At 47.2% G+C, this 17,583-nt stretch overlaps 1 protein-coding gene across 7 annotated transcripts in view; it reads left to right on the plus strand.

Moving 5' to 3' along the window:
• Nucleotides 1-17,062, plus strand: part of OSBPL1A (oxysterol binding protein like 1A) — a 181,469-nt gene extending 164,407 nt beyond the window's left edge. For all 7 annotated transcript variants that reach the window (XM_084779756.1, XM_084779759.1, XM_084779758.1 and 4 more), the window contains 10 exons: nucleotides 641-775; nucleotides 2,487-2,584; nucleotides 3,857-4,039; nucleotides 7,927-8,034; nucleotides 8,518-8,607; nucleotides 8,856-8,982; nucleotides 11,709-11,825; nucleotides 12,312-12,435; nucleotides 13,808-13,898; nucleotides 16,944-17,062. In XM_084779756.1, the coding sequence (XP_084635882.1) occupies nucleotides 641-775; nucleotides 2,487-2,584; nucleotides 3,857-4,039; nucleotides 7,927-8,034; nucleotides 8,518-8,607; nucleotides 8,856-8,982; nucleotides 11,709-11,825; nucleotides 12,312-12,435; nucleotides 13,808-13,898; nucleotides 16,944-17,046 (1,176 nt within the window). In that variant the 3' untranslated portion in view covers nucleotides 17,047-17,062. The remainder of the gene's footprint in view (nucleotides 1-640; nucleotides 776-2,486; nucleotides 2,585-3,856; nucleotides 4,040-7,926; nucleotides 8,035-8,517; nucleotides 8,608-8,855; nucleotides 8,983-11,708; nucleotides 11,826-12,311; nucleotides 12,436-13,807; nucleotides 13,899-16,943) is intronic.
• The last annotated feature ends 521 nt before the right edge of the window (nucleotides 17,063-17,583 follow it).

Consider the following 17,583-nt stretch of genomic DNA (forward strand, 5'->3'; position numbering starts at 1 on the left):
GGGCTGGGGGAATGTAAAACCATTTAATAAAATAGAGATAGCCTTCTGAAGTCAGCCGACATTTATGTGAGGGTGCTGTGCTCAGAAAGGCTCAGTGTCGGCTCAGATTTAGAAAGTATCATAAACAGGTACATGTGACTGACCCTTAGTCCACTGTAACAAGAGGAATGAGAGCCAGCCAGCTCTTCGGGTTAAGGTACTTGATGTGAAACATGATGACCTGTTGATCCCAGGACTTACATAATGAAGGAAGAGAGCTGACTCCCACCTCCACCTATGCGCTGTGGTGCACACACATCTGCACACATAACTACACCATAGATAGATAGATAGATAGATAGATAGATAGATAGACAGATAGACAGGTAGATAGATGATAGGTGGATGGATGGATAGATAGATGGATAGATAGATGATAGATAGATGGATGGATGGATGATAGGTGTTCTTGTGTATTGCTAGATAGTCCATAATATAAGACATTTGTAAAGATTTATGAAACTGAGCTGGTTTTAATTAAGTTTCTTGAGTTGAGCTTCCTGTTGCTTCTTTTTCAGGAACACATTATGTAAAGCAGCAGCAGATACGTTTGCTGCGTATAACATTGATGAAACAGTTCTTTTTTTTTTTTTCCTAATAGGAACTGTCCAAGATCACAATGCCAGTCATATTTAACGAGCCCCTGAGCTTCCTGCAGCGGCTTACTGAATACATGGAGCATACTTACCTCATCCACAAAGCCAGCTCGTTTTCCGATCCCGTGGAAAGGATGCAGGTATGTGGCATGTGACCCTTGGGAGAGGTGTAAGTCTCAGAGACTTGTCTCCCATCTCCTCCCCCAACCCACCCACAAACACACTTGCTCACACACGTCTGCTGGTGTGAAGTCCAGCTGGGGATAGAATATTCTCGAAGCTTAGGAGTCTTTTGCATCCAGTGCCCCTGGCCATCCTCTGGGGCTTGTCACTGCAGTGAAGACTGGTGGGAACTTCAAGCGCCACAGAGGGGTCACATACTTAGCTGTTGGTAGCTCTTTCCAAGCCTTCAGTTTAGAAAGTAGCCATGTGGTAGTTCGGAGGCCAGCATTTCTTATGTCATACTTTATTGAGGATCTTCTCAAAAAGGATAAGCATACTCATAGGCACGTTTATGCTGGATGGATGTCGCGGTATGCATATTCATCAATAACAAGAAGCTCAACTTTAAAATAGTAGATGTTTGCATGGTACACGTGGTTGGTAAAACACAGGCCAAGTACAGTAGGTACAGTTCTCCTCCAGATAACAAGTGTCTTTGGTGCTCATTCACATACGTGGTTTTTAACTTCATTGGTATCTCAGCTGTGATGAATACCATATCCACTAACATCTTGGAGAGGAAAGGGTTTATTTCAGCTTACATTTCCGTATCACAGTTGATCATTTAATGAGGTCATGGTAGGAGTCTGGACGCAGGAGCTGATACAGAGGCCATGGAGGATGCTGCTTACTGGCTTCTTGCTCCTTGTGGCTTGCTCAGCCTGCTTTCTTACAGGACCCAAGATTACAGCCCAGGGATGGTCCCCACCCACTGTAGGCTGGGCCTTTCACCATCAATCATCAATCAAGCTGGGCATGGTGGTGGATGCCTTTAACCCCAGCATTTGGGAGGCAAAGGCAGACGGATCTCTATAAGTTCGAGGCCAGCCTGGTCTACAAAGCTAGTCCAGGAGAGCCAGGCCTGTTACACAGAGAAACCTTGTCTTGAAAACGACAACAACCAAAAATCGGTCATCAATCTAGAAAATGCACCACAGGGTTGTCTAGAAGGGATGTTTTCTCAAGTGAGGTTCACTCTTCCCAGATGACTCTAGCTTGTGTCGAATTGATATAAAACTTAGTCATTAAAATTGGTTTTTTTTTTTTACCAATTGTTTAGTTTTACAGCTCTCTTTCTCAATTCTAAATGTATAGTTGGTGCACCTTTAGCCAATATATAGACTTTTTCTTTGTCATCATTCTGTAAATAACAATTTTTACATTGTGTTAGATATTATAAATAAGTAGAAAAATATAATATATACGAAAGGATGTGTGTAAGGTAAAAGCAAGTGCTGTGCCATTTTATGAGGCTTGTGCATCCACAGAGTTTGACATCTAGGGTTGGTGTTAGAACCGGTCCCTTTCAAATACTGAGCAACAAGTGTAATTTAAAAATTTTAAAAAGTCAGTGTATTAGAAGTAACTGGCTTAAAGGTTTTCTGGAAGTTCTTGTCAGATTTATAGCACTCACAGGATATCATAAAAGCCATGTCTGAGGATAACGCTGTAGGAGGTGATCCAGGGACTTCTGTTATTTGTGTACAAGCTTCCACAGTCACTTTAGAAAGCCATATTAAAATTCTAAATTAAGCCCCTCAATAAAAAGTCACTGTCTTCTGTGCAACTTTGGTTCCTGAGAGACAGGGACAACCTGGCTGCTAATAACTTGTGTGATTTCTGTTCCAGTGTGTGGCTGCGTTTGCTGTGTCGGCTGTTGCTTCTCAGTGGGAACGTACTGGAAAGCCCTTCAACCCACTTCTGGGAGAGACCTATGAATTAGTTCGGTGAGGTCATTTGCTGCATTCTAGATTGCTTGTTGAATGTGTGTGCCTTACATAGATTTTTTTTCAGTGAAGAAAGATGAGTATTTTGAATATCCATAAACAATTGTTTGTGACTGGAGGACACCAATTATTTTGATGTCCATGTCTATGAAACTTCAGAAAATGTCAAAAAATACAACAACAAAAAGATTACAAGGGTTTCAGTGTTCCTGATCTTCTAGGATTAATTATCCTCCATTTTTTAGGTGGATCATATGACATGTCAGGGCTTGGGGGTCTATATTGATGTGATGAAACACCATGACCAAAAGCAACATGGGGAGAAAAGTGTTTATTTATTCACAGTTCATCATCCAAAGCAGTGAGGGAGTGAGCTCATACAGGGCAGGAACCTGGAGGGAGGGTGCTGCTTACTGCCTTGCTCCTCATGGCTTGCTCAGCCTGCTTTCTTATAGAACCCAGGACCACCAGGCCGGATGGGACCACCCACAATGGGCTGGGCCCTCCCCCATCAATCACTAATTAAGAAAATGTCCCACAGGCTTGCCTATAGCCCAGTCTTATGGAGGCATTTTCTTAATTGAAGTTCTTCACTCTCAGACAACTTTAGCAAGTGTTGATTTGACATAAAAGTAGCCAACACATCAAGGCAGAAACTCAAAACAGGAACCCAGAGGCAGGAACCGAAACAGAGACCACTGAAGAGTACAGCTTACCAGTTTCCTTGCTCATCCTGCCTTCTTCTACCATCCAGGACCGCCTACTCCAGGGGCAGCACTGCCCGCAGTGAGCAGGTCAGGTGCAGGCTCCCACATCAATCATTGAGACGCTGCCCTACCGACCACTGTTCTGGAGGCATCTGCAGTCAGGAAGCAGAGAGCAGACAGCCTCCAGTGATTGACTTAATCCGTTAAGGTTCACCTTCCTAAAGCTCCCACAGCCTTCCACAACAGTGCCACCAGCTGGGAACCAAGGTTTCCTATGGGGGACATTTCACAATCAAACCACAGCCATAATACTTATGCAAATCCCCCAAATTCATATGAATGTTCTTTATTTTAATATGTACAAGCAGCTCACTTTCCAGTTGCATTGGACATTGTAGCTTAGGTTTTGTTGTTACTCACGTGAGGTTATACTGTAATGTGGATGATAGTAAAAGATTGGTTTTTTTTTTTTCATTAAACTTTTTCCTAAATATTATAACAAATGCAATGACACGTGACTGCAACAATGCATTTTTCTTTTCTTTTTTTTTTTTTTAATGTGAAGAGATGACCTTGGATTTAGACTCATCTCGGAACAGGTCAGCCATCATCCCCCAATCAGCGCATTCCACGCAGAAGGACTAAACAATGATTTCATCTTCCACGGATCGATTTATCCCAAACTGAAGTTTTGGGGTAAGAGTGTAGAAGCAGAGCCTAAAGGGACCATCACCTTGGAGCTCTTAGAGTAAGTCCACAGCAGCCTCTTCTCTCGTGTCCCTGCCTGTGTGTCTGCACACAGACCTGTCCACGGGAGTCTTTCCTCTCGTGTCCCTGCCTGTGTGTCTGCACACAGACCTGTCCACGGGAGTCTTTCCTCTCGTGTCCCTGCCTGTGTGTCTGCACACAGAGCTGTCCACAGCAGCCTCTTCTCTCGTGTCCCTGCCTGTGTGTCTGCACACAGACCTGTCCACAGCAGCCTTTCCTCTCGTGTCCCTGCCTGTGTGTCTGCACACAGACCTGTCCACAGCAGCCTTTCCTCTCGTGTCCCTGCCTGTGTGTCTGCACACAGACCTGTCCACAGCAGCCTCTTCTCTCGTGTCCCTGCCTGTGTGTCTGCACACAGACCTGTCCACGGGAGCATTTCCTCTCATGTCCCTGCCTGTGTGTCTGCACACAGACCTGTCCACAGCAGCCTTTCCTCTCGTGTCCCTGCCTGTGTGTCTGCACACAGACCTGTCCACGGGAGCCTTTCCTCTCGTGTCCCTGCCTGTGTGTCTGCACACAGAGCTGTCCACGGGAACCTTTTCTCTCATGTCCCTGCCTGTGTGTCTGCACACAGAGCTGTCCACGGGAACCTTTTCTCTCATGTCCCTGCCTGGGTGTCTGCGCACAGACCTGGCCATGCTGCTCCAGCTGAGAAACCTAAGTGAGACGGTGTTAGCGAGTGTGCACTTCCTGCCCCCATGTGAAAGACTTGTGAAGCATGGCAGTAGCCACTGTTAATCAGGTTGCTCAGGGTAAAATGTCCTTGGTGTTTGCTGTGTGTGGACCAGTGTCAGACAGGCAGGATCAGCTCCATGCCAGTTCTTATGAATCTAGCTGTCTGGATAGCATGGTGCCCACGTTTTGTTTAAAGAGTCCTTGTAAGCTAATGCACCCTGAAAGAAATTGAAGTGACAGTTGTGTGGTGCACATTCCGTTGGTTGGGAGCTGTCTTCCGCAGGATTAACCCTAAAGTCTAAGGCAGTTCTAAGTGCATGGATGCTCCTCCCTCCCTGCACCTGCTGACTGGGACTGGAAACCCTGGGCAGGAGCCACAGACCAACACTCTAGGACTCTCTACAGTAAGGACAGACATGAAGGAGAGAAGATTGGGAAGAGAAGGCAAACCCTCAATGTTCTCCTTGTCACGAGTCTCACATTGTGCTGACATAGCAAAGTGGCATTCGAGGCAAACAGGCGAGGGTCCAAGAGACCCTCTTTTCTCTCCTTAGAGATCCCAGAAGGAGCCCCTCACATACTGAATAGTCTCTTGTTTGACCTCTTAGCCTTTTCCCATAGCAAGTGCCAGGTCCTCTGCTGCAGCTCCAGTAGCTGAGACTGAGGAAACGCTCAGTGGTAGCTCAGGCACTGGGTAAAGGTGTAAGGCCGGCCCAGCTATTGGGAACATCCACCGAGAACTCAAAGCCCAGTGTAAGGGTGGAAGTGGTATCCTGAAGCACAGAGGGGAGGGACCATTCCTTTCCTTAGCCAACCCCTGCCCTTGGCATTTACTCCAAATGGTACACCAAAGGCATTGAGATCTGCACACTGGATGGCCCTAGGCCACAATCCCTTCCTATCAGTGCAGTTGGGCAGGGGTAGGGGGGTGGATCAGAGGAGCCTTACAAAGGCTTTGAATGCTGGAGTGACCCCAAGTCAGAGCCCACAGAGGAGGGTCAGGGCTCATGCCCCTGACATCATGTTTATTGCCTCCAGATTTATAGAGAACAGCACATCTCATAAAACTCAAGTATCCAGAATACAATTCAGAGTATTTGGCTTTACTAAGAAACTGAAAAAACCTCAGCCTCTCCCAGTGAAAGGGCAGCCGACAGCCTCTGACCCCAGGATGACCCAGTACTAGACTGAGGTTTGCATTAGAGTTAGAAATAGCTGTCACTACTGTTGCTGGGATAAAGATGAGCACTCAGATAAACAGAAATGAAAGTATTTTGGTGCATTTTAGGACTGAAAAACATAGCAAGGGAACCAGTGACTGGGACAGACTCAGGAGCAGCATGAAGTCAGTGAGAAATGCAGGGCTGGGTGCTGAGAGTATCATGATGGGGGGCTGTGTCCACCTGTGGTGGTCCACTTACCTACAGGAGGTCTCCATAAAATCGGCCACCGTCTGTGGTGATGATGATGGTGGTGGTGGTGATGGTGGTGGTGATGGTGGTAATGGTGTTATCTGTGTGTATGTGAGATGCATGTGATGATGATGGTGGTGGTGGTGGTGATGGTAGTGTGTGTGTGTGTGTGTGTGTGATGCATGTGCATTCCGGTTCCCACATGTGTTTGTGGCCATGTATGTGGAGGCCAAAGGCTGTCATCAGTTCCTTCCTTGATCACTGAGGGGGGCGGGGGTTCACCTATGGAACCCAGAGCTCACTTATTTAGCTGACCTAGTCATCCAACACACCCAAGGGACCCCTTGTCTCTGCCTCTTGCATACTAAGATAACAGGAAGGCTGTCTCCACCTGGTGTTTGTGGGTGTCAGGATGCAGACTCCGGCCCTTTCATCTATAACAAGTGCTTTTGAGCTGTCTCCTAAGCCCTGCATGGTTTTCTGTAGGCAGAAAGTAGTTTATTCTAAATTTATATGAAAAAGCAAATAAAACAGAACAGCTAACACTACTGACAATTTTGAAAAGGGGCAGAAGTAGTAAGATGCTCAGAGGTGACCAGATTCGCAGCTGTTCTGAGACACCTTGCTGGCATAATCATGGAAGAGTCTGGAAATGGGCTCTAGCAAGACATGGTCAGTAGAGATCACAGACTAAGAAAGGCAAACTGGAAAGCGTTTGGGGGTGAACAGAAAACCCCAGGAGTTTGTATCAGGTACAGATCTCGTGTATAAATACAGTTCAAAAATCACAGTACACAAAAGACTAGTTTAAAAACTCGATTAACTTTCAAGCTTTCTCTGAATTACCCTGAATATTTAGGGTCTGAAAGATAAGCTATAGACTATTGGAAGTCATATACCTAACAAAGGGTTAGTGTCCAAAATATATAACGACACCCTGAAATACTTTACAGAGACCCAAAGCAAAGGATATGCCATTATATGCCTTGGGGTCTGGGTTGGTTTGGGGTAGACTGGGAGGCACCTTTTCTGGAAAATGCCAAATGGACCTTCATTTTTATTTTCTACCTCTAACTTTACTGCTCATGTTTCACTAAACTTTTGAGTGATATACAGGTTGAATATTCCTTTTCAGAATGGCTTGGGACACCACTATTCCATATTTAGGAGCATTTGGAATGTGTGTGTAGATCTTAGCAGTTAAAAGAAAATACCGTCTGAAAGCCCAATATGCAAGTGTTCTGAAATCAAAGGCCTTTTGAGTTTTGTGTCCGTATGCAAATGTTCGGGAGGCTGAACTTCTGAATTAGGGATATTCAACTTGTGTATAGTTTATAATTTAAAGCAGTAAGAATGGGCAGGTAATACTTGTTTTACTGTGAGCTAACATCAGTGTTGTGTTCGTGTGTGTGTGTGTGTGTGTGTGTGTGTGTATGTGTGTGTGTGTGTGTGTGTGTGTGTGTGTGTGTGTGTGTGTGTGTGTGTAGGCCAAAGGTAGCTATCAGGTGTCTTCTTTTACCCTATTAGGCAGAGAGTGTCTCACTGCCTGCTGTCTGCCTGCTTGCATTTCTGAGCTTACGGATCTGCACTGCCTTCACACAGGTGCTGGGGATCGAACTCGGTACCTCATGCGTGTGCAACAAACAGGCCCTTAAACCACCGAGCCAGCTCCCCAGCCTGGTTTGTTGTCCTAAACGATATCAATGACTTGAAACAAATTAACGTTTTAGACAAAATGGCTCTTCTCAGCTACTAATGTGGGTTTGGGGCTGTTTTGTAGACACAATGAAGCATACACGTGGACAAACCCCACCTGCTGCGTGCACAACATCATCGTGGGCAAACTATGGATTGAGCAGTACGGCAATGTGGAGATCGTAAACCACAAGTAAGGCGCTCTCAGGCCCCTGCGTGTCCTCTTCTCGTCATCACTACCTGATGAACGGGGAGCCGTTCCATGCAATAATGTCTGCAGCATATTTGTATAGCACAGGCTGGGTGGACCCTGCGCCTCCTTAGTGCTGGCTCCCAGTCTCTGCCTGCTGCCCGTTGTGTTTGCTTTGTGCTCCTGTATGGTGCATAAGGCGGGAGGAGTGTGGAGTTCCTTGAAAAGTTAGTTCAGATTCTGTCCCTCATTTGCAGGCTCCAACTCCTAACTCACACTCAGTCCCCAGACTCATTCGCTGGGAGTGCCTCCGAGCTGTCCCCTGGGTGGGCAGTGCTGATGGCGCATGAGCGCAGCAAGCCCTTGGGGACTCCGACGGGGATGGAAAGTCAGCGAACAGTAGCTGCCACCAGGAAGCCCCCACTTACTGTGCTCGACTGCTTCCTTGACATTGCTCGTCATGTGACTTTACTCTTTCCTTCATAGGACTGGGGACAAGTGTGTGTTGAATTTTAAGCCATGTGGTCTTTTTGGCAAGGAATTACACAAAGTTGAAGGCTACATACAAGACAAAAGGTAAGGTGGATTTTTTTTTGTCTTTTTGCTGTTGTTGTTGTTTTGTTTTTTTTTAGTGTTGGCTACAGATTATTATTTAGATGTTGGTGTGAAGGTGTGCTGCGTGGTAAACAGGCATTCTAATAACAGTAAAGTCTTCTGCAGAACATACCTATTTCTTAAAGGTTGGGCTTCTAAAGATACGGTAACACTTAATTGCAGCACAGCGTGTGCTTACCTGGTGACTAACCAGCACTTCCTCTTGTTAGCAAAAAGAAGCTCTGTGCTCTCTACGGGAAGTGGACCGAGTGCCTGTATAGCGTAGACCCTGCCACTTTCGACGCTTACAAAAAAAACGATAAGAAAAACACAGACGAGAAGAAGAACAGCAAACAGGTAAGCGCTGCAGGTGGTGCCGGCCACGGGCTTCTTACACGTGTGCAGACCCTTCCAGGGCCACCCGTCCCTGGGGCCCAGGGTGGCAGTGCTTCTAACTCATGGGGACTTCTTCTTGCATCTTGTGAACGATTCTGTCCTCCTGGGTGGAAAACATCAGGCTTGCGCCTCTAGTGGCTGTGGCAGCGTCTCGCTTCTGTGTGGAGTACCCACTTGATTGGTGTTGCTTTGGAAAGCTGGTGCCCATCTCAGTGACACAGCAGTAGGTTTCCCTTGCTCTTGTGGGCTAGAGGTAGAAATGGTCCGAGTAGGCGAGCTTTACTCCAAAATAGTCGCTCACCTTTGTTCTCAGTCACCAAGTCACTGATGTTAAGGCATCACACACAGTCCAGGCTGTTCTCTTTGTGCTGGACGTTCCTGTTTGTGGAACATTCTTTGTCCCAGTCACAGGCAAACACAAGGCTTGCTGCCTGGCCACAGGCATGCTTTGGCATTCTGCAGACTTACTTGTGTCCCCTTCCTGCAGTTAGAGTTTTTGAGGGCTAAAGAGTGTGCCTATAGGAACAGAAAATACTTCTTTGGAGCCCGGCCAGGAGAAACAGAGACACTGGGTGAGAAACCATCACTGCTCAGGTCATTCCGAACCCCCGGCCTCTGATGTCACCTCTAAAATGGGTAACCTGGTAGCACATCTTTGCTAGATGAGGAGCGGGCTGTGCTGGAGCCTCTCTGTGAGGATGAAGTCCTTTATGCTCCAAGGAGACCCTGTCTACCAGCCGGGCACTGTCTAAGAGCTCACCGAACATGCAGGCTCCAAGTCCTAGCTCACACTCAGTCCCAAGACTCAGACCCTCCAAATCACAAGCCTGGGGCTTGTTGCTGTTTCTTTCTTCTTTGTTAAAAAAAAAAAAATCCTTTGATTAGCTTACTAAGAGATAGGTTTTCTTTTGACATCTCCACACACACATAACAGATGTCATATTTACTGCCTCATCACCCTCCTCCTCCTAAATAGCCCACCCCTACTTTCATGGCATGCGTGGGTGTGTAACCTAGCTCATCCATGTGAGAGAAGGCAGGTGTGGTACCTATCAAAAGATAGCTTGTCTCACTGCGCATGAAAATCTCCACTTCTTCTCATCTCTCGAGTAATTCTTAGACATGAAAAGGTTCCAGGAGCTCTTATTTTCCTCAGGGGTGGATGGCACGCTTGTCTGTGCCTTTGTAAGTTAGGAGCCAGCCTTGGGCCTGAGGGCCGGTTTTGTGTATGGCTGGAGCAGGCAGCTTTGATACGCTTTAGCCTTTCCCTTTACCTATGAGTGCGTATCATCTCCTCATGTGCCGCCTTTGCAAGGTGAGCCCACTTCCCTTTACAGGAAACTTTAGTAGGATGAAGAAGAACATGCCCCAGAATCCCAAGTCACTGACAGATTGCGTGGCCACAGCTCCACTACAAGGAGGAGCTTGGCAAATACAACTTCCTCGGCATACTTGGGTGGACAGCAAAGGACTCTGGCCAAATTCCAGAAAATACTCTTATGTTCCATGCTTTGGAGAAAAGCAGCCTTCCCCTCAAGCTTCTACCCTGGTCTGCTCTCTCCCTCCTGTGGGCTGCTGCTGTTGCTGACCTGAAATGCTCCTGCGCTCCAGGCCTGGCACCACACCACACCTTGCTGTGTGTTCCACTGTGTTGACTCAGCTTTCCAAATCTTTGAGTTCTTTATATTTTCTGTTCCGATGCTAACAGCTTCTCACAGGTGTGATCAGCAAGGATTAGTGAGTAGCAGAGATCTCGCCTGTGGGGAGGTAGGCAAAGGAAACCCTAGGTTTCTTTTTCTCCTATTATTTTTGTAAACTCCCCCTTTTTGTCAGCGGCATCGAGGAACCCTGCTGGCTCTGTGTCATTGATGAATTTAGTTGAGTGGCCCAGTATGTAAGCTTTCGTTGGCTTTTGCCTCTCTCCTGTGTGAATGTGTTGTCTGTGCCTTCAGTGTGTAACTTTCAGGTTGTCAGGCTGTTCCTGTAGCACTCTGCCTTCTAGCCCTGAGCATTTCAAACTTCCTCAGTAAATATTCATTTTGGGTTTAAAAGACTAGAAACTTTAAAAATGCAAAGTAAAGAAAGATAGTGGCAGCAATGCCTTGAATAGGAACACAGTTAACTGGAGTAAGGCTTAGAGGCCCAGACACCCAGCTTTTGTCATTCATGGCAGGAGAACACGCCCAGCAGTCCTGCAGTCTGTGTCCTGCTTCACCTGTGGCTGCCTCCACAGCCTGTGAGCGCCCCATCCTGCCTCCGGGTGCCTCACAAGCCCGTGACCACTTCTGCGTCAGGAGCTTGTGTTTGCTTAACTCCTTATGCTGTGGCCCCAGGATTCCCCCACTTATTCCAACTAGCTGGAGGCTGTCAGTCTCCTTGCTGCTTTGCATCTAGCAGACTGACCATGTTGCTTTGGAGGGCATGGGATGTCTTTCCACTAACAGGTGAGGAAAAGTGCAGGGGTGACTTATAGACAGCATGGGGCTCCAGGAAAACCACGGAAGCTAAGTCCTCTCAGAGTCTTGTGCCCTGGGCTGTGTGCCTACACATGCCTCAGTCTCTGTCTGACCTTTTGGAAAGATGCTTTTTGGACAAGGAGTTTCAGCTCTGTTATGTGTGGTGTGAGACCTCGCTCAGTCTTCAGAGCACAGAGTTGCATATTTAAAAAACCTTCCTTGGCCTTCTAGACAAGCTCATCTGAGGAGTCTGATGAGATGCCAGTGCCAGATTCTGAGAGTGTATTCGTTATCCCTGGAAGTGTGCTCCTGTGGCGGATAGCCCCGAGGCCTCCCAACTCTGCTCAGGTGAGCTCTGTCTTGCTGAATTATCCAGCTTGTGTGGTGCCCTTTGCCAGGCAGCAGAGCTCAAGACCTTTTCGTTTTCTCCTGCTGCCTCCCATATGTCACATTCCCACCTTATCCCGAGGGCACTTGATTAAGTTGCAAAGTGTTCTGGATAGAGCTTTACTGGGGGTCTCAGAGAGACTCTGAGGTGAGACAAGGCCTTGTTAAACAGACTGATGCAACTGATCAGTGTAGACCCTCCAGACCCAGCAGGATGTGATTTTAATGAAGGAAACGTAGTATACGAAGTCGCTGTGAGCTCTGCTGTGATCTGAGTGTCCAGGGGATGGTGTGGATTTAGATGGAGGCGTTTAACCATGTCCTCTGAGAAAGGCTGACCCGCATGAGTGCCACGGGAGGTGAGACCCCCGGGGTAGATGACCTCTTTATAGGGGCTTTCTGCCATGCTTTGGTAGGTGTTGACTAGCTTTGTTGGCTCTGTTTCAGATGTATAATTTTACCAGCTTTGCCATGGTTTTGAATGAAATAGACAAGGAGATGGAGAGTGTAATCCCCAAGACTGACTGTAGGCTGCGGCCTGACATCAGAGCCATGGAGAACGGAGAAATAGGTAAGGTGCCTGCCAGCATGGCTGCGGGACTCAGGCCTTTAGCTGCTAAAGACTACTGCGTTAAAATCCAGCAGCTTTGCTTTTAAATCTGGAAGTCTTAAGCTCAAATTCATTACTCGGGTGGTACTCACTGTTAACTCAGTGCACTGCGTACAGCTAGAGGTGTGCCAAAGGGCACTCAGCAACATTAAACTGTAATCTACAAAGGTCACTGTATAGTCCAAAATTCACCTTCTGAGCCTCATAAAAGGAGTATGGCTGGGCTGAAGAGATGGCTCAGAGGTTAAGAGTACTGGCTGCTCTTTTAGAGGCCTTGAGTTCAATTCCCAGCAGCCACATGGTGGCTCACAACCATCTATAATGTGATCTGATGCCCTCTTCTGGCATGCTCGTGTACATGCAGGCAGAGTACTGTATACATAATAAGTAAATAAATCTTAAAGAGAGAAAAAGATGAAAATATCCCTTATCTCTCCTTTAAAAAAAAATAAGAGTATGGCTTCCTCTTCAATAGCACATTTAATCTTAGAATGTGAAACTTCTGTTGACTCATTCAGTCTCAAAAAGGGCAGTGCCTCTGGACACTGTGGCTCCAGCCCAGTCTTAGCATGTGCAGGGCAGCCTGGGCCGGTACAAACCACCTCCTCTAGTGTGTGTGCTGTCAGGTTAAAGTTCTCCTCCAGAGTCGTTCTCGACAGAAAGACAGCAAAGGTATTGCATGAAGTTGTTCGAAATACTTAGGAATGGACTGAAGGAGATCTTTGAGGGCTCACTCAGAATTTTCAATAATTTCACTTTTATTCAGTTTTTCTACTAAGTTTTCATGGATGCACTTTAGCCTAACATGCGTGGCCTTCACAACGAGCATGCTTGTTTTGGCAAGTGCAGAGGCAGCTGGATGCTGTTTGATGAAAACACATTATAAGCATGTATGAAATCCTCAAACAGTGAAAAGGTAAAAGCCAACAACAACAAAAAGACATGACAGTGTCAGGTGCCAGCTCTTCCTGTGACTAGTTTAGAACATTTTTTTTTAACTTAGTTGGTACTGGGAGTTGAACCTAGGGCTGCACATATGCTAGGTAAATACTCTACTGTTGGGGTGTAGCTCTAGCCCTTTTCACTTTTTGAGAAAGGATCTTACTAAGTTTCCCAAGGTGGCCTTGAACTTATGATCCTCCTGCCTCAATTTCCAAATAGCTAAGATTCCAGACGTACCACCAATCTGCACTAGTATCAGGATTTTATCTTGACTGTAATGCTGTACAGTAAAGATAATACAAGTATGTATAGATGGGGCTGTCTGTAGTTGCTGTTCAGGGCCATGCCTGGCATTCCCTGCATGACAGTGTTTTCATTGGCCTCGTTTTAGATCAAGCCAGTGAGGAAAAGAAACGACTCGAGGAAAAACAAAGAGCAGCCCGCAAAAACAGGTCCAAGTCAGAGGAGGACTGGAAGACGAGGTGGGTGCCCTATCAGTGTGAGCCGTCTAGTCGGCTGCTGTGTGAGTGATGGGGTGGGCACCAGACACTGAGGCACAGAGCAAGGGTCCACGCCTAGTCCATCTGCTCCAGGCCTACAGGGTGGTCTTATTCCCAGATATGTTATTCTAAAGATTAAAACAAAGAATTGTGTTGATGACAAGAGAAGTTAAAGTGGCTGTTTTTACAGTCATTATAGGTGACATCAGTTAGAGCACGTTTGTCTTTTTTTCCTTATCCAACATTCCTTTCATGTTGAAAAGGGAAGGTATAATCGAGAGCTAGATTTGGGCATGGAAGTACACTTATTTGTTCATGTCTATGAGGAAATTATAGGATCATTCATGTGTGCATATGTCATGCATCACTAATTTAGGTAGGACCTTTTCCAAACACAAGAGGTTAGACAGCATAGAGTTAGGGTCTAAGAAAAATATTTTAGGCAGGGGGCTACAGAAATGGAACAGTGGTTAAGAGCACCTGACTGCTCTTCCAGAGGACCAGGGTTCAAATCCTAGCACCCACATGGCAGCTCACAACTGTCTGTACCTTCAAGATTTGCAATCCTCACATAGACATGCATGGAGGCAAAACACATATGCACATTAAATAAAAATAAATTATAAAAAAATATATTTTGGGCAATATCAAATATATGATATTTGACCAGTCTGGGAGTTCCTTAGTAGTCACTTGTTGTGGTTAATTTAAATAGTATGCCTAATAAATGTTTATTACTAGTCTATAATTATTACAGCTGGGTTATCTAACCCACTATTAATCAATAAAGACACAGACACCTAAGCTCCTAAGCCTATCTTTTACCTCCCAAGTCCCTGCTCTAAGGCATCTGTTCTGTTTCTGTTTAGGCCACCTCCCATCCATGGTTCTATAAATTCTTGCTAATGTTCTCCATCTCCTCCGGCCCCACTGATCCAGCCATGTGCTCCTTTCCCACGCTAACCCATGGATCCTGTCTTCCCTCTCCTCCTTTTCCTCCCTTGCCTCATGGCCTGTGAACCCCAAACTCCACCTTCCTTTCTTCTGCCAAATCCCAAGCTTAGCATTTCCTTATTAATCACTTTAAATTGGGTGAAGCAAGGTTTACACAAAACAATGGGAATGCACCAGTCTAGGAAGCAGCCAGAACTTGGGGGCCATTAGTTAGCATTAGAATACATAGTACCAGACCAACCCCCAATACTTGTTTTATGAATAAGAATCACTTGTAACAATTGTTCCATGACTCAGCTATTAAGTGAATGTTAAAGTCAATATGGGCATAATTTGCAAGCTTGCTCTTACAGCGTCTATCCCAATGGGTGTTTTGGATTGATTCACATAATAGTTTTTGCAAAAGAACTTGTAAAGGAAATGTGGGCTCAAAACCCAGGCAGAGCTGGGCACGGTGGTGCATGCATATAATCCCCATACTCTGGGAGGCAGAGACAGCCTGATTTCTGAATTCAAGGCCAGCTTGGTCTACAAAGTGAGTCCAGGACAGCCAAGGCTACACAGAGAGACCCTGTCTTGAAAAACAAAACAAAAAACCCAGGCAGCCAGTTGCTATGGGTGTGCAAAGGGGCAGGACCTATGCCATTCCTCACCTTCCTGCCTGCACACAGCCCAGGTCCCTACACTCTGGAATACAATATAAACACCGCTGCCAGGTGCTGGACTGTTAGTGTGCTAATACCTGACTTGGGTGCTACTTTTTTTGAGACAGGGAAATGACTCAGGCAGTTCATTTGATAGTTAGGACAGGTTAAAATGTTAAAAGCTAGATATAGCCCAAGAATCTAAATTGAGACCCAGTGACATTTGGACTGGATTCGTTTCACTGGGTTGTATGTGGCATAGCAGAGGAGGAGAGTCAACAACTCTCCAGCCAGCAACTCAAGCCAGCAGCTGTGTAAGTGCTCTGCTGTTCGGCCTGCCTGGGATATGGAGCTCTTGAATTTGGAGGGTCCATGTGAGCCCTGCAGCGCGGTGCACACTGTGAGCCCTGCAGCGCGGTGCACACTGTGAGCCCTGCAGCGCGGTGCACAGTGAGCCCTGCAGCGCGGTGCAGACTGTGAGCCCTGCAGCGCTGCGCAGACTGTGAGCCCTGCAGCGCTGCGCAGACTGTGAGCCCTGCAGCGCTGTGCACACTGTGAGCCCTCCAGCGCTGTGCACACTGTGAGCCCTGCAGCGCGGTGCAGACTGTGAGCCCTCCAGCGCTGCGCACACTGTGAGCCCTCCAGCGCTGCGCACACTGTGAGCCCTCCAGCGCTGCGCACACTGTGAGCCCTCCAGCGCTGCGCACACTGTGAGCCCTCCAGCGCTGCGCAGACTGTGAGCCCTGCAGCGCTGCGCACACTGTGAGCCCTGCAGCGCTGCGCACACTGGGAGCCCTCCAGCGCTGCGCACACTGGGAGCCCTCCAGCGCTGCGCACACTGTGAGCCCTGCAGCGCTGCGCACACTGTGAGCCCTGCAGCGCTGCGCACACTGTGAGCCCTCCAGCGCTGCGCAGACTGTGAGCCCTGCAGCGCTGCGCACACTGTGAGCCCTGCAGCGCTGCGCACACTGTGAGCCCTCCAGCGCTGCGCACACTGTGAGCCCTCCAGCGCTGCGCAGACTGTGAGCCCTGCAGCGCTGCGCAGACTGTGAGCCCTGCAGCGCTGCGCAGACTGTGAGCCCTCCAGCGCTGCGCAGACTGTGAGCCCTCCAGCGCTGCGCAGACTGTGAGCCCTCCAGCGCTGCGCAGACTGTGAGCCCTGCAGCGCTGCGCAGACTGTTGCTGCATGTGTGCTCATGCTAATCACTTGCCCCTGATGGCATCACGGAATGCCTCCTCATGGATGGTCACAAGTATTTAGTCCCGAGTACTGCTGTGAATCGTCGTGACTTTTGCCCTTCTGGAATAGTGTGCATAGGTCTCTCAGGAAACCCATAACACACAGAGCCGATGTCTGTGAGCTAAGAAAGCACCAGGACTGTGCGTTTCGAGTCATTTGCTCTCTAAGTTTTGTTTTCTCGTTGAACAGGTGGTTCCATCAAGGCCCTAATCCCTACAATGGAGCACAGGACTGGATTTACTCTGGCAGCTACTGGGACAGAAACTACTTCAATTTGCCTGATATTTATTAAAGCGCAGAGAAGTCTAGGTGTTTGGCTAATAATCTAAATAAGTCTTAAGCTTAAGTTTTTAAAATTTTCCCTTGGTTTGTCCTCCTCTATAATTTGCTTTTCACCCAGGAGGGCAGGGCGCATGGTTGTACTGGGGAAGGGCTTAGGTAAACGAGGCCTTTTGCTCCACAGCAGCTTCCTTGGAGCACTGTCCCACTGTCCACCGGAGCTGAGAAGAGGCTGGGGTGCTATTTGTATCCCCACATTGCTGGAGGCTGAAACCTGGCATAAGATTCAGTTTATGCAATTCTAGAGTGATCCAAAAATCAAGTTATTTTGAATATTTTTATGCTGTAACGCTTGAGTGTTTTAGGTGCAATTTTGAAATGTTTAGAATTTTTCTGTACAGTGTTATATGCTCAAATGTAGAGACTGTTGCTTTACAAACTGCATTGGTAAGATGGCCTTTTAGGGAAATTAGTCCTCTCAACTTTACTCACCCAGCTGGGGCAGGGGTGGGGGTGGGGCAGAGTCAGGAATTCCTGATTTGACAATTCT

Source organism: Acomys minous (assembly GCF_964271855.1).
Source record: "Acomys minous genome assembly, chromosome: 4".
Classification (NCBI taxonomy): domain Eukaryota; kingdom Metazoa; phylum Chordata; class Mammalia; order Rodentia; family Muridae; genus Acomys; species Acomys minous.